Consider the following 17,989-nt stretch of genomic DNA (forward strand, 5'->3'; position numbering starts at 1 on the left):
CTAAACACCAGTCTCTCTACTAAACACCAGTCTCTCTACTAAACTCCAGTCTCTCTACTAAACACCAGTCTCTCTACTAAACACCAGTCTCTCTACTAAACACCAGTCTCTCTACTAAACTCCAGTCTCTCTACTAAACACCAGTCTCTCTACTAAACACCAGTCTCTCTACTAAACTCCAGTCTCTCTACTAAACACCAGTCTCTCTACTAAACACCAGTCTCTCTACTAAACACCAGTCTCTCTACTAAACTCCAGTCTCTCTACTAAACACCAGTCTCTCTACTAAACACCAGTCTCTCTACTAAACACCAGTCTCTCTACTAAACTCCAGTCTCTCTACTAAACTCCAGTCTCTCTACTAAACTCCAGTCTCTCTACTAAACTCCAGTCTCTCTACTAAACTCCAGTCTCTCTACTAAACTCCAGTCTCTCTACTAAACACCAGTCTCTCTACTAAACTCCAGTCTCTCTACTAAACTCCAGTCTCTCTACTAAACTCCAGTCTCTCTACTAAACTCCAGTCTCTCTACTAAACACCAGTCTCTCTACTAAACTCCAGTCTCTCTACTAAACTCCAGTCTCTCTACTAAACTCCAGTCTCTCTACTAAACTCCAGTCTCTCTACTAAACACCAGTCTCTCTACTAAACACCAGTCTCTCTACTAAACTCCAGTCTCTCTACTAAACTCCAGTCTCTCTACTAAACTCCAGTCTCTCTACTAAACTCCAGTCTCTCTACTAAACTCCAGTCTCTCTACTAAACACCAGTCTCTCTACTAAACTCCAGTCTCTCTACTAAACTCCAGTCTCTCTACTAAACTCCAGTCTCTCTACTAAACTCCAGTCTCTCTACTAAACTCCAGTCTCTCTACTAAACTCCAGTCTCTCTACCAAACTCCAGTCTCTCTACTAAACTCCAGTCAGTCCAGCTCCGGTCTCTCTACTAAACTCCAGTCTCTCTACTAAACTCCAGTCAGTCCAGCTCCAGTCTCTCTACTAAACTCCAGTCAGTCCAGCTCCGGTCTCTCTACTAAACTCCGGTCTCTCTACTAAACTCCAGTCAGTCCAGCTCCAGTCTCTCTACTAAACTCCAGTCAGTCCAGCTCCAGTCTCTCTACTAAACTCCAGTCAGTCCAGCTCCGGTCTCTCTACTAAACTCCAGTCTCTCTACTAAACTCCAGTCTCTCTACTAAACTCCAGTCTCTCTACTAAACTCCAGTCTCTCTACTAAACTCCAGTCTCTCTACTAAACTCCAGTCTCTCTACTAAACACCAGTCTCTCTACTAAACTCCAGTCTCTCTACTAAACTCCAGTCTCTCTACTAAACTCCAGTCTCTCTACTAAACTCCAGTCTCTCTACTAAACTCCAGTCTCTCTACTAAACACCAGTCTCTCTACTAAACTCCAGTCTCTCTACTAAACTCCAGTCTCTCTACTAAACTCCAGTCTCTCTACTAAACTCCAGTCTCTCTACTAAACACCAGTCTCTCTACTAAACTCCAGTCTCTCTACTAAACTCCAGTCTCTCTACTAAACACCAGTCTCTCTACTAAACTCCAGTCTCTCTACTAAACACCAGTCTCTCTACTAAACACCAGTCTCTCTACTAAACTCCAGTCTCTCTACTAAACTCCAGTCTCTCTACTAAACTCCAGTCTCTCTACTAAACTCCAGTCTCTCTACTAAACACCAGTCTCTCTACTAAACACCAGTCTCTCTACTAAACACCAGTCTCTCTACTAAACTCCAGTCTCTCTACTAAACACCAGTCTCTCTACTAAACACCAGTCTCTCTACTAAACACCAGTCTCTCTACTAAACTCCAGTCTCTCTACTAAACACCAGTCTCTCTACTAAACACCAGTCTCTCTACTAAACTCCAGTCTCTCTACTAAACACCAGTCTCTCTACTAAACACCAGTCTCTCTACTAAACACCAGTCTCTCTACTAAACTCCAGTCTCTCTACTAAACACCAGTCTCTCTACTAAACACCAGTCTCTCTACTAAACACCAGTCTCTCTACTAAACTCCAGTCTCTCTACTAAACTCCAGTCTCTCTACTAAACTCCAGTCTCTCTACTAAACTCCAGTCTCTCTACTAAACTCCAGTCTCTCTACTAAACACCAGTCTCTCTACTAAACTCCAGTCTCTCTACTAAACTCCAGTCTCTCTACTAAACTCCAGTCTCTCTACTAAACTCCAGTCTCTCTACTAAACTCCAGTCTCTCTACTAAACACCAGTCTCTCTACTAAACTCCAGTCTCTCTACTAAACTCCAGTCTCTCTACTAAACACCAGTCTCTCTACTAAACTCCAGTCTCTCTACTAAACTCCAGTCTCTCTACTAAACTCCAGTCAGTCATATAATGATGACGGTTTAGACATGTAGGCTATAGCCTTGAACAGTCTGGTTTAGACATGTAGGCTATAGCCTTGAACAGTCTGGTTTAGACATGTAGGCTATAGCCTTGAACAGACTGGTTTAGACATGTAGGCTATAGCCTTGAACAGACTGGTTTAGACATGTAGGCTATAGCCTTGAACAGACTGGTTTAGACATGTAGGCTATAGCCTTGAACAGTCTGGTTTAGACATGTAGGCTATAGCCTTGAACAGACTGGTTTAGACATGTAGGCTATAGCCTTGAACAGTCTGGTTTAGACATGTAGGCTATAGCCTTGAACAGTCTGGTTTAGACATGTAGGCTATAGCCTTGAACAGACTGGTTTAGACATGTAGGCTATAGCCTTGAACAGACTGGTTTAGACATGTAGGCTATAGCCTTGAACAGACTGGTTTAGACATGTAGGCTATAGCCTTGAACAGTCTGGTTTAGACATGTAGGCTATAGCCTTGAACAGTCTGGTTTAGACATGTAGGCTATAGCCTTGAACAGACTGGTTTAGACATGTAGGCTATAGCCTTGAACAGTCTGGTTTAGACATGTAGGCTATAGCCTTGAACAGTCTGGTTTAGACATGTAGGCTATAGCCTTGAACAGTCTGGTTTAGACATGTAGGCTATAGCCTTGAACAGACTGGTTTAGACATGTAGGCTATAGCCTTGAACAGACTGGTTTAGACATGTAGGCTATAGCCTTGAACAGACTGGTTTAGACATGTAGGCTATAGCCTTGAACAGTCTGGTTTAGACATGTAGGCTATAGCCTTGAACAGACTGGTTTAGACATGTAGGCTATAGCCTTGAACAGTCTGGTTTAGACATGTAGGCTATAGCCTTGAACAGTCTGGTTTAGACATGTAGGCTATAGCCTTGAACAGACTGGTTTAGACATGTAGGCTATAGCCTTGAACAGACTGGTTTAGACATGTAGGCTATAGCCTTGAACAGACTGGTTTAGACATGTAGGCTATAGCCTTGAACAGTCTGGTTTAGACATGTAGGCTATAGCCTTGAACAGTCTGGTTTAGACATGTAGGCTATAGCCTTGAACAGACTGGTTTAGACATGTAGGCTATAGCCTTGAACAGACTGGTTTAGACATGTAGGCTATAGCCTTGAACAGTCTGGTTTAGACATGTAGGCTATAGCCTTGAACAGTCTGGTTTAGACATGTAGGCTATAGCCTTGAACAGACTGGTTTAGACATGTAGGCTATAGCCTTGAACAGACTGGTTTAGACATGTAGGCTATAGCCTTGAACAGACTGGTTTAGACATGTAGGCTATAGCCTTGAACAGACTGGTTTAGACATGTAGGCTATAGCCTTGAACAGTCTGGTTTAGACATGTAGGCTATAGCCTTGAACAGACTGGTTTAGACATGTAGGCTATAGCCTTGAACAGACTGGTTTAGACATGTAGGCTATAGCCTTGAACAGACTGGTTTAGACATGTAGGCTATAGCCTTGAACAGTCTGGTTTAGACATGTAGGCTATAGCCTTGAACAGACTGGTTTAGACATGTAGGCTATAGCCTTGAACAGTCTGGTTTAGACATGTAGGCTATAGCCTTGAACAGACTGGTTTAGACATGTAGGCTATAGCCTTGAACAGTCTGGTTTAGACATGTAGGCTATAGCCTTGAACAGACTGGTTTAGACATGTAGGCTATAGCCTTGAACAGACTGGTTTAGACATGTAGGCTATAGCCTTGAACAGACTGGTTTAGACATGTAGGCTATAGCCTTGAACAGACTGGTTTAGACATGTAGGCTATAGCCTTGAACAGACTGGTTTAGACATGTAGGCTATAGCCTTGAACAGACTGGTTTAGACATGTAGGCTATAGCCTTGAACAGTCTGGTTTAGACATGTAGGCTATAGCCTTGAACAGACTGGTTTAGACATGTAGGCTATAGCCTTGAACAGACTGGTTTAGACATGTAGGCTATAGCCTTGAACAGACTGGTTTAGACATGTAGGCTATAGCCTTGAACAGACTGGTTTAGACATGTAGGCTATAGCCTTGAACAGTCTGGTTTAGACATGTAGGCTATAGCCTTGAACAGACTGGTTTAGACATGTAGGCTATAGCCTTGAACAGTCTGGTTTAGACATGTAGGCTATAGCCTTGAACAGACTGGTTTAGACATGTAGGCTATAGCCTTGAACAGACTGGTTTAGACATGTAGGCTATAGCCTTGAACAGACTGGTTTAGACATGTAGGCTATAGCCTTGAACAGACTGGTTTAGACATGTAGGCTATAGCCTTGAACAGACTGGTTTAGACATGTAGGCTATAGCCTTGAACAGACTGGTTTAGACATGTAGGCTATAGCCTTGAACAGACTGGTTTAGACATGTAGGCTATAGCCTTGAACAGTCTGGTTTAGACATGTAGGCTATAGCCTTGAACAGTCTGGTTTAGACATGTAGGCTATAGCCTTGAACAGTCTGGTTTAGACATGTAGGCTATAGCCTTGAACAGTCTGGTTTAGACATGTAGGCTATAGCCTTGAACAGACTGGTTTAGACATGTAGGCTATAGCCTTGAACAGTCTGGTTTAGACATGTAGGCTATAGCCTTGAACAGTCTGGTTTAGACATGTAGGCTATAGCCTTGAACAGTCTGGTTTAGACATGTAGGCTATAGCCTTGAACAGTCTGGTTTAGACATGTAGGCTATAGCCTTGAACAGACTGGTTTAGACATGTAGGCTATAGCCTTGAACAGTCTGGTTTAGACATGTAGGCTATAGCCTTGAACAGACTGGTTTAGACATGTAGGCTATAGCCTTGAACAGACTGGTTTAGACATGTAGGCTATAGCCTTGAACAGTCTGGTTTAGACATGTAGGCTATAGCCTTGAACAGTCTGGTTTAGACATGTAGGCTATAGCCTTGAACAGTCTGGTTTAGACATGTAGGCTATAGCCTTGAACAGTCTGATATTGTATTCATTCGTAGGGTGAATGAGAGTTGAAGTGGTTTTAAATAAGTAAGGAATCTCCTGCTACACACACAGAGAGAGAGAGAGCTTGGTGGCTGTTTTAACCAGAGATCCATCGGTATGTGTCTTCCATTCCACACACAACCATTAAATCACGGTGCACACATGATGCCTGTATGCGGCTGTGTGTTCCAGCAGGAATGTGTTCCAACAGGAATGTGTTCCAGCAGGAATGTGTTCCAGCAGGAATGTGTTCCAGCAGGAATGTGTTCTAACAGGAATGTGTTCCAACTGGAATGTGTTCCAACAGGAATGTGGTGTTCCAACAGGAATGTGGTGTTCCAACAGGAATGTGTTCCAACTGGAATATGTTCCAGCAGGAATGTGTGTGTATTGGCTCCTTTACCAATATATGAATGAGAGTGTGTATTTTGATAGTCCTGATACCTCAGCTGGCATGTTTTATCTTGGGAACCCTACATTTCTGTGTGTGTGTGTGTGTGTGTGTGTGTGTGTGTGTGTGTGTGTGTGTGTGTGTGTGTGTGTGTGTGTGTGTGTGTGTGTGTGTGTGTGTGTGTGTGTGTGTGTGTGTGTGTGTCTCCAACTGCCAAGGCCAGCAATGAACAGATGTCATTCCCACATCTCCGTTAGACTCAGACAGCCACACAAACATTCAGTCAGGCAGAGAAACGTGTGTATTTCCTCCCAGCACTGTGTTACATGACCTGTGTTACTACAGGTTTACCTGAGGGCAGCCAGGGAACCAACCCTGTCTATTTCCTTCAGTCCATGAACCCTAGTTAACCCTAGTTAACACACCACCCTAGTTAACACACCACCCTAGTTAACACACCACCCTAGTTAACACACCATTACCGGTTCTATTCACTGTGACCCGGGTAGATAAGGATGTATTTGAGGTCACAACGTCCACCTGCGATCATCCAATCACAGTCCTGAAGAATGCTTGATCGTCGGAAAATGTTCTGAATGGTAGTTGTGGTCCTATTGAGCCTCCCGACGGGGAATGGACCATAGGACACTGACCACAGGACACTGACCACAGGACACTGACCACAGGACACTGACCATAGGACACTGACCTTAGGACACTGACCACCTGACCTAGATGACTATAGTACAGGTGACTTCTGTTCACTGTAAGGTTTACGCTTGTTGTATTTGGCGCATGTGACAAAATAAAGTTTGATTTGATTTCACTAGGGTGATGACAGTAGAGATGACCGCGGCATAATGCATTAAAACTGTCCAGCGGGAATTACAGTCTAGTAATTACACAGTTTTTACCAACTTAAGGAGATACGTTAATTGTGAATGATTAATCAGGGTATATGAGCAGATTATATAATGTTGAGGCATTTTCTCTGTCCTGTACAGTTAGGTGCTGACACGGTGTGTATAGGGGAGAGAAATATTCCAGATTTAGCCGGAACAGAACTGGAATGAGAAACAGAATGATGGAAGTCTGAGTCATGGAGTTCTCTGATTCCCCCCGTGTCAGTGGTCAGATTGTCCACCCCGACTTCCTTCACTCTGCCTGGTCTGGCCTGTGGTGGGGTTCTGGGTCACTATCTCTGACTCCCTTCACCCTGCCTGGTCTGACCTGTGGTAGGGTTCTGGGTCACTATCTCTGACTCCCTTCACTCTGCCTGGTCTGACCTGTGGTGGGGTTCTGGGTCACTATCTCTGACTCCCTTCATTCTGCCTGGTCTGACCTGTGGTGGGGTTCTGGGTCACTATCTCTGACTCCCTTCACTCTGCCTGGTCTGACCTGTGGTGGGGTTCTGGGTCACTATCTCTGACTCCCTTCACCCTGCCTGGTCTGACCTGTGGTAGGGTTCTGGGTCACTATCTCTGACTCCCTTCACTCTGCCTGGTCTGACCTGTGGTGGGGTTCTGGGTCACTATCTCTGACTCCCTTCACTCTGCCTGGTCTGACCTGTGGTGGGGTTCTGGGTCACTATCTCTGACTCCCTTCACTCTGCCTGGTCTGACCTGTGGTGGGGTTCTGGGTCACTATCTCTGACTCCCTTCACTCTGCCTGGTCTGACCTGTGGTGGGGTTCTGGGTCACTATCTCTGACTCCCTTCACTCTGCCTGGTCTGACCTGTGGTGGGGTTCTGGGTCACTATCTCTGACTCCCTTCACTCTGCCTGGTCTGACCTGTGGTGGGGTTCTGGGTCACTATCTCTGACTCCCTTCACTCTGCCTGGTCTGGCCTGTGGTGGGGTTCTGGGTCACTATCTCTGACTCCCTTCACTCTGCCTGGTCTGACCTGTGGTGGGGTTCTGGGTCACTATCTCTGACTCCCTTCACTCTGCCTGGTCTGACCTGTGGTGGGGTTCTGGGTCACTATCTCTGACTCCCTTCACTCTGCCTGGTCTGACCTGTGGTGGGGTTCTGGGTCACTATCTCTGACTCCCTTCACTCTGCCTGGTCTGACCTGTGGTGGGGTTCTGGGTCACTATCTCTGACTCCTGTGCAACCCAAAGTGCACCCTATTCACTACATACAAATCAAATCAAACTTTATTTGTCACATGCGTCGAATACAACAAGTGTAAACTTTACAGCGAATTACTTACTTACAAACCCTTAACCAACAATGCAGTTCAAGACAGAGTTAAGAAAATATTTAATAACAGGTTATTAATGAGGCTATATACAGGGGTACAGGTTAGTAATGAGACTATATACAGGGGTACAGGTTAGTAATGAGACTATATACAGGGGGTACTGGTACAGAGTCAATGTGCAGGGGTACAGGTTAGTAATGAGACTATATACAGGGGTACAGGTTAGTAATGAGACTATATACAGGGGGTACAGGTTAGTAATGAGACTATATACAGGGGGTACAGGTTAGTAATGAGACTATATACAGGGGTACAGGTTAGTAATGAGACTATATACAGGGGGTACAGGTTAGTAATGAGACTATATACAGGGGGTACAGGTTAGTAATGAGACTATATACAGGGGTACAGGTTAGTAATGAGACTATATACAGGGGTACAGGTTAGTAATGAGACTATATACAGGGGTACAGGTTAGTAATGAGACTATATACAGGGGGTACAGGTTAGTAATGAGACTATATACAGGGGTACAGGTTAGTAATGAGACTATATACAGGGGTACAGGTTAGTAATGAGACTATATACAGGGGGTACAGGTTAGTAATGAGACTATATACAGGGGTACAGGTTAGTAATGAGCCTATATACAGGGGGTACAGGTTAGTAATGAGACTATATACAGGGGGTACAGGTTAGTAATGAGGCTATATACAGGGGTACAGGTTAGTAATGAGACTATATTCAGGGGTACAGGTTAGTAATGAGACTATATACAGGGGGTACAGGTTAGTAATGAGACTATATACAGGGGTACAGGTTAGTAATGAGCCTATATACAGGGGGTACAGGTTAGTAATGAGACTATATACAGGGGGTACAGGTTAGTAATGAGGCTATATACAGGGGTACAGGTTAGTAATGAGACTATATTCAGGGGGTACAGGTTAGTAATGAGGCTATATACAGGGGTACAGGTTAGTAATGAGACTATATACAGGGGGTACAGGTTAGTAATGAGACTATATACAGGGGGTACAGGTTAGTAATGAGACTATATACGGGGGTACAGGTTAGTAATGAGACTATATACAGGGGTACAGGTTAGTAATGAGACTATATACAGGGGTACAGGTTAGTAATGAGACTATATACAGGGGTACAGGTTAGTAATGAGACTATATACAGGGGGTACAGGTTAGTAATGAGGCTATATACAGGGGTACAGGTTAGTAATGAGACTATATACAAGGGAACAGGTTAGTAATGAGGCTATATACAGGGGTTACAGGTTAGTAATGAGGCTATATACAAGGGAACAGGTTAGTAATGAGGCTATATACAAGGGAACAGGTTAGTAATGAGACTATATACAGGGGTACAGGTTATTCGAGGTCATTTGTACAGCATTCCGGTTGACTAGAGTCCTGTGGGGCCAAAATGAACACACTATATAGGCAATAGGGTGCACTTTGTGCCGCAGCCTCTGAGTCTCCTCGTCCTGGCTGGTTGTCCACGGTGGGGGCGAGACAGAGACTCGTCCTGGCTGGCTGTCTACGGTGGGGGCGAGACAGAGACTCGTCCTGGCTGGCTGTCTACGGTGGGGGTGAGACAGATACTGGTCCTGGTCCTGGCTGGCTGTCCACGGTGGGGGTGAGACAGAGCCTGGTCCTGGTCCTGGCTGGCTGTCCACGGTGGTGGCGAGACAGAGACTGGTCCTGGCTGGCTGTCCACGGTGGGGGCGAGACAGAGACTCGTCCTGGCTGGCTGTCTACGGTGGGGGTGAGACAGATACTGGTCCTGGTCCTGGCTGGCTGTCCACGGTGGGGGTGAGACAGAGCCTGGTCCTGGTCCTGGCTGGCTGTCCACGGTGGTGGCGAGACAGAGACTGGTCCTGGCTGGCTGTCCACGGTGGGGGTGAGACAGACTGGTCCTGGCTGGCTGTCCACGGTGGGGGTGAGACAGACTGGTCCTGGCTGGCTGTCCACGGTGACAGACTGAGACAGACTGGTCCTGGCTGGCTGTCCACGGTGGGGGTGAGACAGACGGGTCCTGGCTGGCTGTCCACGTTGGGGGTGAGAGTCTGGTCCTGGCTGGCTGGACATGGTGGGGGTGAGACAGACTGGTCCTGGCTGGCTGTCCACAGTGGGGGGTAAGACAGAGACTGGTCCTGGCTGGCTGTCCACGGTGGGGGTGAGACAGACTGGTCCTGGCTGGCTGTCCACGGTGGGGGTGAGACAGACTGGTCCTGGCTGGCTGTCCACGGTGGTGGCGAGACAGAGACTGGTCCTGGCTGGCTGTCCACAGTGGGGGGTAAGACAGAGACTGGTCCTGGCTGGCTGTCCACGGTGGGGGTGAGACAGACTGGTCCTGGCTGGCTGTCCACGGTGGGGGTGAGACAGACTGGTCCTGGCTGGCTGTCCACAGTGGGGGTGAGACAGACTGGTCCTGGCTGGCTGTCCACTGTGGGGGTGAGACAGACTGGTACTGGCTGGCTGTCCACGGTGGGGGTGAGACAGACTGGTCCTGGCTGGCTGTCCACGTTGGGGGTGAGACAGTCTGGTCCTGGCTGGCTGTCCATGGTGGGGGTGAGACAGACTGGTCCTGGCTGGCTGTCCACAGTGGGGGGTAAGACAGAGACTGGTCCTGGCTGGCTGTCCACGGTGGGGGTGAGACAGACTGGTCCTGGCTGGCTGTCCACGGTGGGGGTGAGACAGACTGGTCCTGGCTGGCTGTCCACGGTGGGGGTGAGACAGACTGGTCCTGGCTGGCTGTCCACGGTGGGGGTGAGACAGACTGGTCCTGGCTGGCTGTCCACGTTGGGGGTGAGACAGTCTGGTCCTGGCTGGCTGTCCATGGTGGGGGTGAGACAGACTGGTCCTGGCTGGCTGTCCACAGTGGGGGTGAGACAGAGACTGGCTGGCTGTCCACGGTGGGGGTGAGACAGACTGGTCCTGGCTGGCTGTCCACGGTGGGGGTGAGACAGACTGGTCCTGGCTGGCTGTCCACGGTGGGGGTGAGACAGACTGGTCCTGGCTGGCTGTCCACTGTGGGGGTGAGACAGACTGGTCCTGGCTGGCTGTCCACGGTGGGGGTGAGACAGACTGGTCCTGGCTGACTGTCCACATTGGGGTTGAGACAGTCTGGTCCTGGCTGGCTGTCCATGGTGGGGGTGAGACAGACTGGTCCTGGCTGGCTGTCCACAGTGGGGGTGAGACAGAGACTGCCACCCCCTCTATCCCCTCTCCTTCTCGTTATGTTTTCATTCTCTTTCCACCCAGGCTTTCTTTTTCTCTCTCTATCTGTCAATCTAGCTCAGTCCTCTATAAATCACTATATTTTACCTGTTTCTTTCTCTCCTTTTCTCTGACCACCCCCTCTCTCTTTCTCTAAATCTTCCTCTCTCCTTTGGTATGGGCAGGTAGAGTTACCTGGTGAAACCTGACCTGTGTCCCTCCTCCCATTCACCAGAGGCTGCTCTGTTCCTTTCTTGTGAATTAGCCTCTGTCCCTGTTCAACTGAATCAAAAACACCTCTGTTCTCCCTCTCTCTCAGGGATGAGCACTGGGAGGGGAGGGGGGAGAGGAGGAGGGGAGGGGGGTGAGGAGGAGGGGAGGGGGGTGAGGGGAGGGGGGAGGGGGGGGGTGAGAGGAGGAGGGGACGGGGGAGAGGAGGAGACGGGCGGGGGGAGAGTAGATTTGGAGACGGGCAGGGGGAGAGGAGGAGACAGGAGAGGAGGAGACGGGCGGGGGGAGAGGAGGAGACGGGCGGGGGGAGAGGAGGAGACGGGGGTAAGGGGAGAGGAGGAGAGGGGCGGGGGGAGAAAAAGGTCAGATCCTTAATCAGTGTATTACTCTGTTGTAATGTGCTTTTGTGATATTGTGAGGTTGTTGTGTGTGATGCTGTGAGGCTGTTGTGTGTGATGCTGTGAGGCTGTTGTGTGTGATGCTGTTGTGTGTGATGCTGTGATGCTGTTGTGTGTGATGCTGTGAGGTTGTTGTGTGTGATGCTGTTGTGTGTGATGCTGTGATGCTGTTGTGTGTGATGCTGTGAGGTTGTTGTGTGTGATGCTGTGATGCTGTTGTGTGTGATGCTGTTGTGTGTGATGCTGTGAGGTTGTTGTGTGTGATGCTGTGATGCTGTTGTGTGTGATGCTGTTGTGTGTGATGCTGTGAGGTTGTTGTGTGTGATGCTGTGAGGTTGTTGTGTGTGATGCTGTCCTGCGATACTTGTCCTCTGGATTGTATCCTATGTCGCTCTGAAAAAAAAGTGTCTGCTTCATGACTGAAATGTAAAAGTCAAATGGATTGACTGATTCCATTAACTTGTTGAAACAGGCCCCTGGGTTGGGGGGGGAAAAGGAAAGTAAAACTGAAATGAAATTGTGTTTTTTCCTGGCCACACGAACATGTATATTGTTATGACGAATGACTCACTGACAAGTAAGACAGAAAGCATTGAAAAGGGTTGTAAAATGATGCATGTCTGTCCAACAGGAACGAGTGTGCTCGCTGGATCACTGCTCTGGGTCAGAGCAGCAATGACGAGAAGAACCAAGACCGGACCAGTGAGTTCAACACCACACACACACACCTACCTACCTTCAGACAGTACTGTCGAACTTGGGGCGGCAGGTAGCCTAGTGGTTAGAGCGTTGGACTAGTAACCAAAAGGTTGCAAGATCGAATCCCTGAGCTGACAAGGTAAAAATACATCGTTCTGCTCCTGAACAAGGCAGTTAACCCACTGTTCCCCGGTAGGCCGTCATTGTAAATAAGAATGTGTTCTTAACTGACTTGCCAAGTTAAATAAAGGTTAAAAAAATATATAAACTTGACTGGTCAGTGGAACGCACATGTAGTCCCACAGCACCACCTAGTGGTGAAGTAGTGGAACAGTGTCCCTGTCTGAGGGAGTCTACAGTAGTACAGGGGTGTTCAAATCCAAGCTGTAGGTCAGCTGCTTTTCTGTCTAAATCACTCCTTAAAGGGATACTGCGGGATTTTTTTATGTCTCTGCGTCCAGTATGTAGGAAGTCAGAGGTAGTTTTGCAAGTCAATGCTAACTATCGTTAGCGTAATGACTAAGTCTACAGGAGCAATTGCATGCTAGCTGTTCCCATAGACTTCCAGTCATTTTGCTAACGCTAGTTAGCAATTGCCAAAATCCCGAACTATCCCTTTAATTAGAGCGAGAGAATGAAACTCAGCGGTGAACTGGTTTCCAGATTGTACTCTGCCTGCAGTAAATCATTAGGAGGTACAACCTGTTTTAACGGCTTGAATGATTAATCAGTTCTTGTGCATTTGGTAGTAAACACATGAGTCATAACATTTTCAGGGCTTTTCTATTCAACTTAATAAACAAAACAAAAAGCACCGCTACGGATCAAATACAAGTATTATAACTTCTAGAACTAGTTTGTTACTTAAAAAGCCAGGACCTGTTGTCCAGGGTCAGAGTTTAAACTCTGTGTTGTGTTTGTGTTGTCCCAGACTTAAAATGTTAACTCTGTAATGTTTGTATTGTCCCAGAGTTAGAGTTTAACTCTGTGTTGTGTTGTCCTAGGGTTAGAGTGTAAACTCTGTGTTGTCTGTATTGTCCCAGAGTTTAACTCTGTGTTGTGTTTGTGTTGTCCTAGGGTTGGAGTTTAACTCTGTGTTGTGTCTGTATTGTCCCAGAGTTTAACTCTGTGTTGTGTTTGTGTTGTCCTGGGTTAGAGTGTAAACTTTGTTCCGTTTGTGTTGTCCCAGATGCCATGCAGGTGGTGGTGACGAGGACGTACACAGCCAAGCAGCCTGATGAGCTGTCACTGCAGGTGGCTGACGTGGTCCTGGTGTCACAGACTGTGGAGGATGGTATGTTACACTGTTAGTCTCTCATCTCTCTGCCTCTCTCTCTCTGCGTCTCTCTCTCTCTCTGCCTGCCTCTCTCTCTCTCTCTGCCTGCCTCTCTCTCTCTCTCTCTCTCTGCGTCTCTCTCTGCGTCTCTCTCTGCCTGCCTCTCTCTCTCTGCCTGCCTCTCTCTCTCTCGCTCTCTGCATCTCTCTCTGCGTCTCGCTCTCTGCATCTCTCTCTGCGTCTCTCTGCCTGCCTCTCTTTCTCTCTCTCTCTGCCTGCCTCTCTCTCTCTCTCTGTGTCTCTCTCTCTCTCTCTGTGTCTCTCTCTCTGCGTCTCTCTCTCTGCCTGCCTCTCTCTCTCTCTCTCTGCCTGCCTCTCTCTCTCTCTCTGCCTGCCTCTCTCTCTCTCTCTCTCTCTCTCTCTCTCTCTCTCTCTCTCTCTCTCTCTCTCTCTCTCTCTCTCTCTCTCTCTCTCTCTCTCTCTCTCTCTCTCTCTCTCTCTCTCTCTCTCGCTCTGCCTCTCTCTCTCTCTCTGCCTCTCTCTCTCTCTCTGCCTCTCTCTCTCTCTCTGCCTCTCTCTCTGCCTGCCTCTCTCGCTCTCTCTCTGCCTCTCTCTCTCTCTCTGCCTCTCTCTCTCTCTGCCTGCCTCTCTCTTGTTTCTCTTTACACCCCCTCTTATTGGTCTCTCACTCATTTTTTCTCCTTGTTTCTATTCTCCCTGGAAAATCATTGAAAGAGATGTATCTGTGTAGTGTTGATGCACACACACACACACAGTCACACAACTCAAGGTTAAAGGTAATTTACCTTTGTGTCTCCATGGCAACCATCTCTTTCATGTGAAAGGGCTTTCTAGAACAGACAGAATAGAGCATCAAACGGACGCCATTTAAGAGTTCAAGAGCTAGCTCAGTGCTCACTTCCTGCTTTGAACAGGAAACTGTTTCCTTCAGCCCTGTGAAGTGATTTTCTGAAGGATAAATAAAGGAATATAGAGTGGTCTGTGTGTCTCTTTCAGGCTGGTATGAGGGCGAGCGACTCCGTGATGGCGAGAGGGGTTGGTTCCTGTCAGAATGTGCTGAACCAATCACGTGCCAGGCCACTATTGAGCGCAACATGCAGAGGATGGACCGCCTCCAAGGGCTGGAAACCAATGTGTGATCTGGAACGGCAGGCTCCACCCACTAATTACACAAGTGACCTGCCTGTTCTCGAACAGACCAATGAGTGAACCTTATGCCGAAGACGGCCTTTGACGTTGAGCGGACCGTCACTGAATACACCCATTTCAAAGTCTTTGGTCAACAGAGCGACGTGTGAGCTCTTTCCACCAGCGACTGAATACACCAATGAGCTGCCTGCAAGCACTATCAACCAATGAGAGAGCTGACTTGACACTAAATTCACCAATAGAATCTCTCCGTGGGTCAACAGACAAATGTATGTGTGAGCCTTGCCTGCTGACTGTTTCTATTAGAATGGGGTTTTTCATTGTTACCCATGCAACGTTCTCCGCCTTCTACCGGTCTATATCGTAAGGACATTTGACCTTTTGACCTGTCAACAACACTCTGATTCCTCCCACTGATGGGATTCTGGCCAACCACAGCCCGCGTAACTGTTTATTTTGGGCCCCCGAAGGACATCCCCCCCTTGGACACACACATGACATGCTGGGGTCAAAGTTTAAAACTGCCACACACAGAGTGGACACCTATAGTAGGACGGCGCGTTCAAACTGATATGGACACGGAATCATTTGATTAACTATTTCCTTCTGGAAAAACTCCCCAGAAGTTTCCATGAATGAAACGTACCCTCTCTACTACATAGTAACTAACAATTTATAGGAACAAAACAACTATGTTGATGATCTGTATATATATATTTGTTTTAATTGTCATGCTCTTTAAAATGCCTGGTTGTCCTGGTGTGATGATGATCTGGCTGAGTGTATGGAGCCAACATGGCTCAGTGTCCAGGTCAGTTTCACCTCTGCTCTGTGGTCAGGCTATAGTGTGTGATGAGACTGATGGGGAAGAGGCTCAGATACACAAATGGCACTGTATTTTCCAACTTATCTGTGTGTGCAGCTGGGAGGCCATTTGTAATGTTAACTGAATGTGACAAATGTTCCAAAAATGGCCAAATAACACGTCCCTGTGTGGTTAGTAGGAGGCTGTGTGACTGCTGAAGAGGCTGAATGTACAGTAAGGAGCCAACATGGTGGACTGAACGGGCCAGTTTCCAGACTTCCCTCTGGTTAGAAGGTTACAGTATAGCGAGGCTGAATGTTATGATGGTCTACAAAGGCAAAAAGAAACTCCCACCATCATGCCTGCTTCTGATTCACAAGCCCTGCTCCCGATTCCCAAACCCTGCTCCCGAGTCCCAAACCCTGCTCCCGATTCCCAAGCCCTGCTCCCGATTCCCAAACCCTGCTCCCGATTCCCAAACCCTGCTCCCGATTCCCAAGCCCTGCTCCCGATTCCCACGCCCTGCTCCCGATTCCCACGCCCTGCTCCCGATTCCCACGCCCTGCTCCCGATTCCCACGCCCTGCTCCCGATTCCCACGCCCTGCTCCCGATTCCCACGCCCTGCTCCCGATTCCCACGCCCTGCTCCCGATTCCCAAGCCCTGCTCCCGATGCCCAAGCCCTGCTCCCGATTCCCAAACCCTGCTCCCGATGCCCAAGCCCTGCTCCCGATGCCCAAGCCCTGCTCCCGATGCCCAAGCCCTGCTCCCGATGCCCTAACCCTAACCCTGCTCCCGATTCCCAAACCCTGCTCCCGATTCCCAAGCCCTGCTCCCGATTCCCAAGCCCTGCTCCCGATTCCCAAACCCTGCTCCCGAGTCCCAAACCCTGCTCCCGATTCCCAACCTGTAACCATTTTAGATGCCTAAAACTATTAGACAGGTATTAGCAATATGGGTGTACCTCCACCTTGGTCTCTGGCAAAGCTTTGTTCAACTGACCCATATAGTCCTACGCAGTCCTTTCAGAGGGACACAATGCATAGGGGCTGGAAGTTGATCTGTAATTGGGCACTTTGTCTCTAGCTTAATGTCACTTTACATAAATAGAACCATTTCCGTCCCACAGACCTCCGTCAGTCTGCCACTCGGTGTGATTATGCTCAGTGATGCCCAGTGATGTCAGAGATGGACGTTTTAAAAATACTCTCCTTATGATTTCGGTGACGTGCGGCAGGAGAGAAAATGAAATGGTGTGACGCTCTCTGTTCTAAAACTGGAAATGCCAGCTGTGGTTGTAACTTGATTGTCCAGCAGGATCTCTTTAAGTGTGTAATGTTGTGTGTAATGTTGTCTCACATCGCTGAAGGAAACAAGTAATGTCCTGATCAGCTTCCTGTTGTACCACCGTTCATCAAACCAGACCACTACTCTCCATGTGGTCTGACCCAGACAAAAAGCTTTGCACTCAGGGAAAACTGATACGACATGAATTTAACCAATGTTAATCATTCATGTAAATATGTAACTAATAGCAACCTCTGTTTAAACATTTATGTAATCCACGGCTATAGATTTATATTGTAGATGAAGCCTTTGGATATTTAATCCACTTTTTTAAAAGTTTCTTTTGTGTTTTTATACCCTGTTTTCTCCCCAATTTCGTGGTTTCCAATTGGCTCATCGCTGCACCTTCCGTATGGACTCGGGAGAGGGGAAGGTCAAGAGCCGTGCGTCCTCCGAAACCCAACCAGGGTGCACTGCTTCTTGACACAATGCCCACTTAAGCCAGCAGCACCAATGTGTCAAAGGAAACACCGTACACCTGGTGACCGTGTCAGCGTGCACTGCGCCCGGCAAGCCACAGGAGTCGCTAGTGCGCTATGAGTAAAGGACATCCCCACTCGGGAGGCCCTTTTAATCTATACTTAACTAACGCACAAAAAGTCTATTTTGCTCAAATGTGTTTACATCCCTGTTAGTGATCATTTCTCCTTTGTCAAGGTAATAACGCAATTTTGTGGGGAAAAACTCATTCTGATTGGCTGAGCCAGGCTCCCCGTGAAATCCATAGATTAGGGCCTAATGAATTTATTTCAGTTGACTGATTTCCTGATATGAACTGTAACTACATCAAATTGTTCATTGTTGTATTTACTCTTGTTCAGTATATATTTCTTTTTAATAAAAGTCCCATATTTGTGATCTGTTGTTTTCTTT

At 47.7% G+C, this 17,989-nt stretch overlaps 1 protein-coding gene across 1 annotated transcript in view; it reads left to right on the top strand.

Annotated features, from left to right (window-relative positions):
* LOC139549555 (rho guanine nucleotide exchange factor 26-like) overlaps positions 1-17,974 on the top strand; it is a 111,416-nt gene extending 93,442 nt beyond the window's left edge. The window contains exons 13-15 of the mRNA XM_071360174.1: positions 12,452-12,522; positions 13,709-13,813; positions 14,813-17,974. Coding sequence (XP_071216275.1) covers positions 12,452-12,522; positions 13,709-13,813; positions 14,813-14,955 — 319 coding nt within the window. The 3' untranslated portion in view covers positions 14,956-17,974. The remainder of the gene's footprint in view (positions 1-12,451; positions 12,523-13,708; positions 13,814-14,812) is intronic.
* The last annotated feature ends 15 nt before the right edge of the window (positions 17,975-17,989 follow it).

Source organism: Salvelinus alpinus, chromosome 22 (genome assembly GCF_045679555.1).
Source record: "Salvelinus alpinus chromosome 22, SLU_Salpinus.1, whole genome shotgun sequence".
In the NCBI taxonomy this organism is placed as follows: domain Eukaryota; kingdom Metazoa; phylum Chordata; class Actinopteri; order Salmoniformes; family Salmonidae; genus Salvelinus; species Salvelinus alpinus.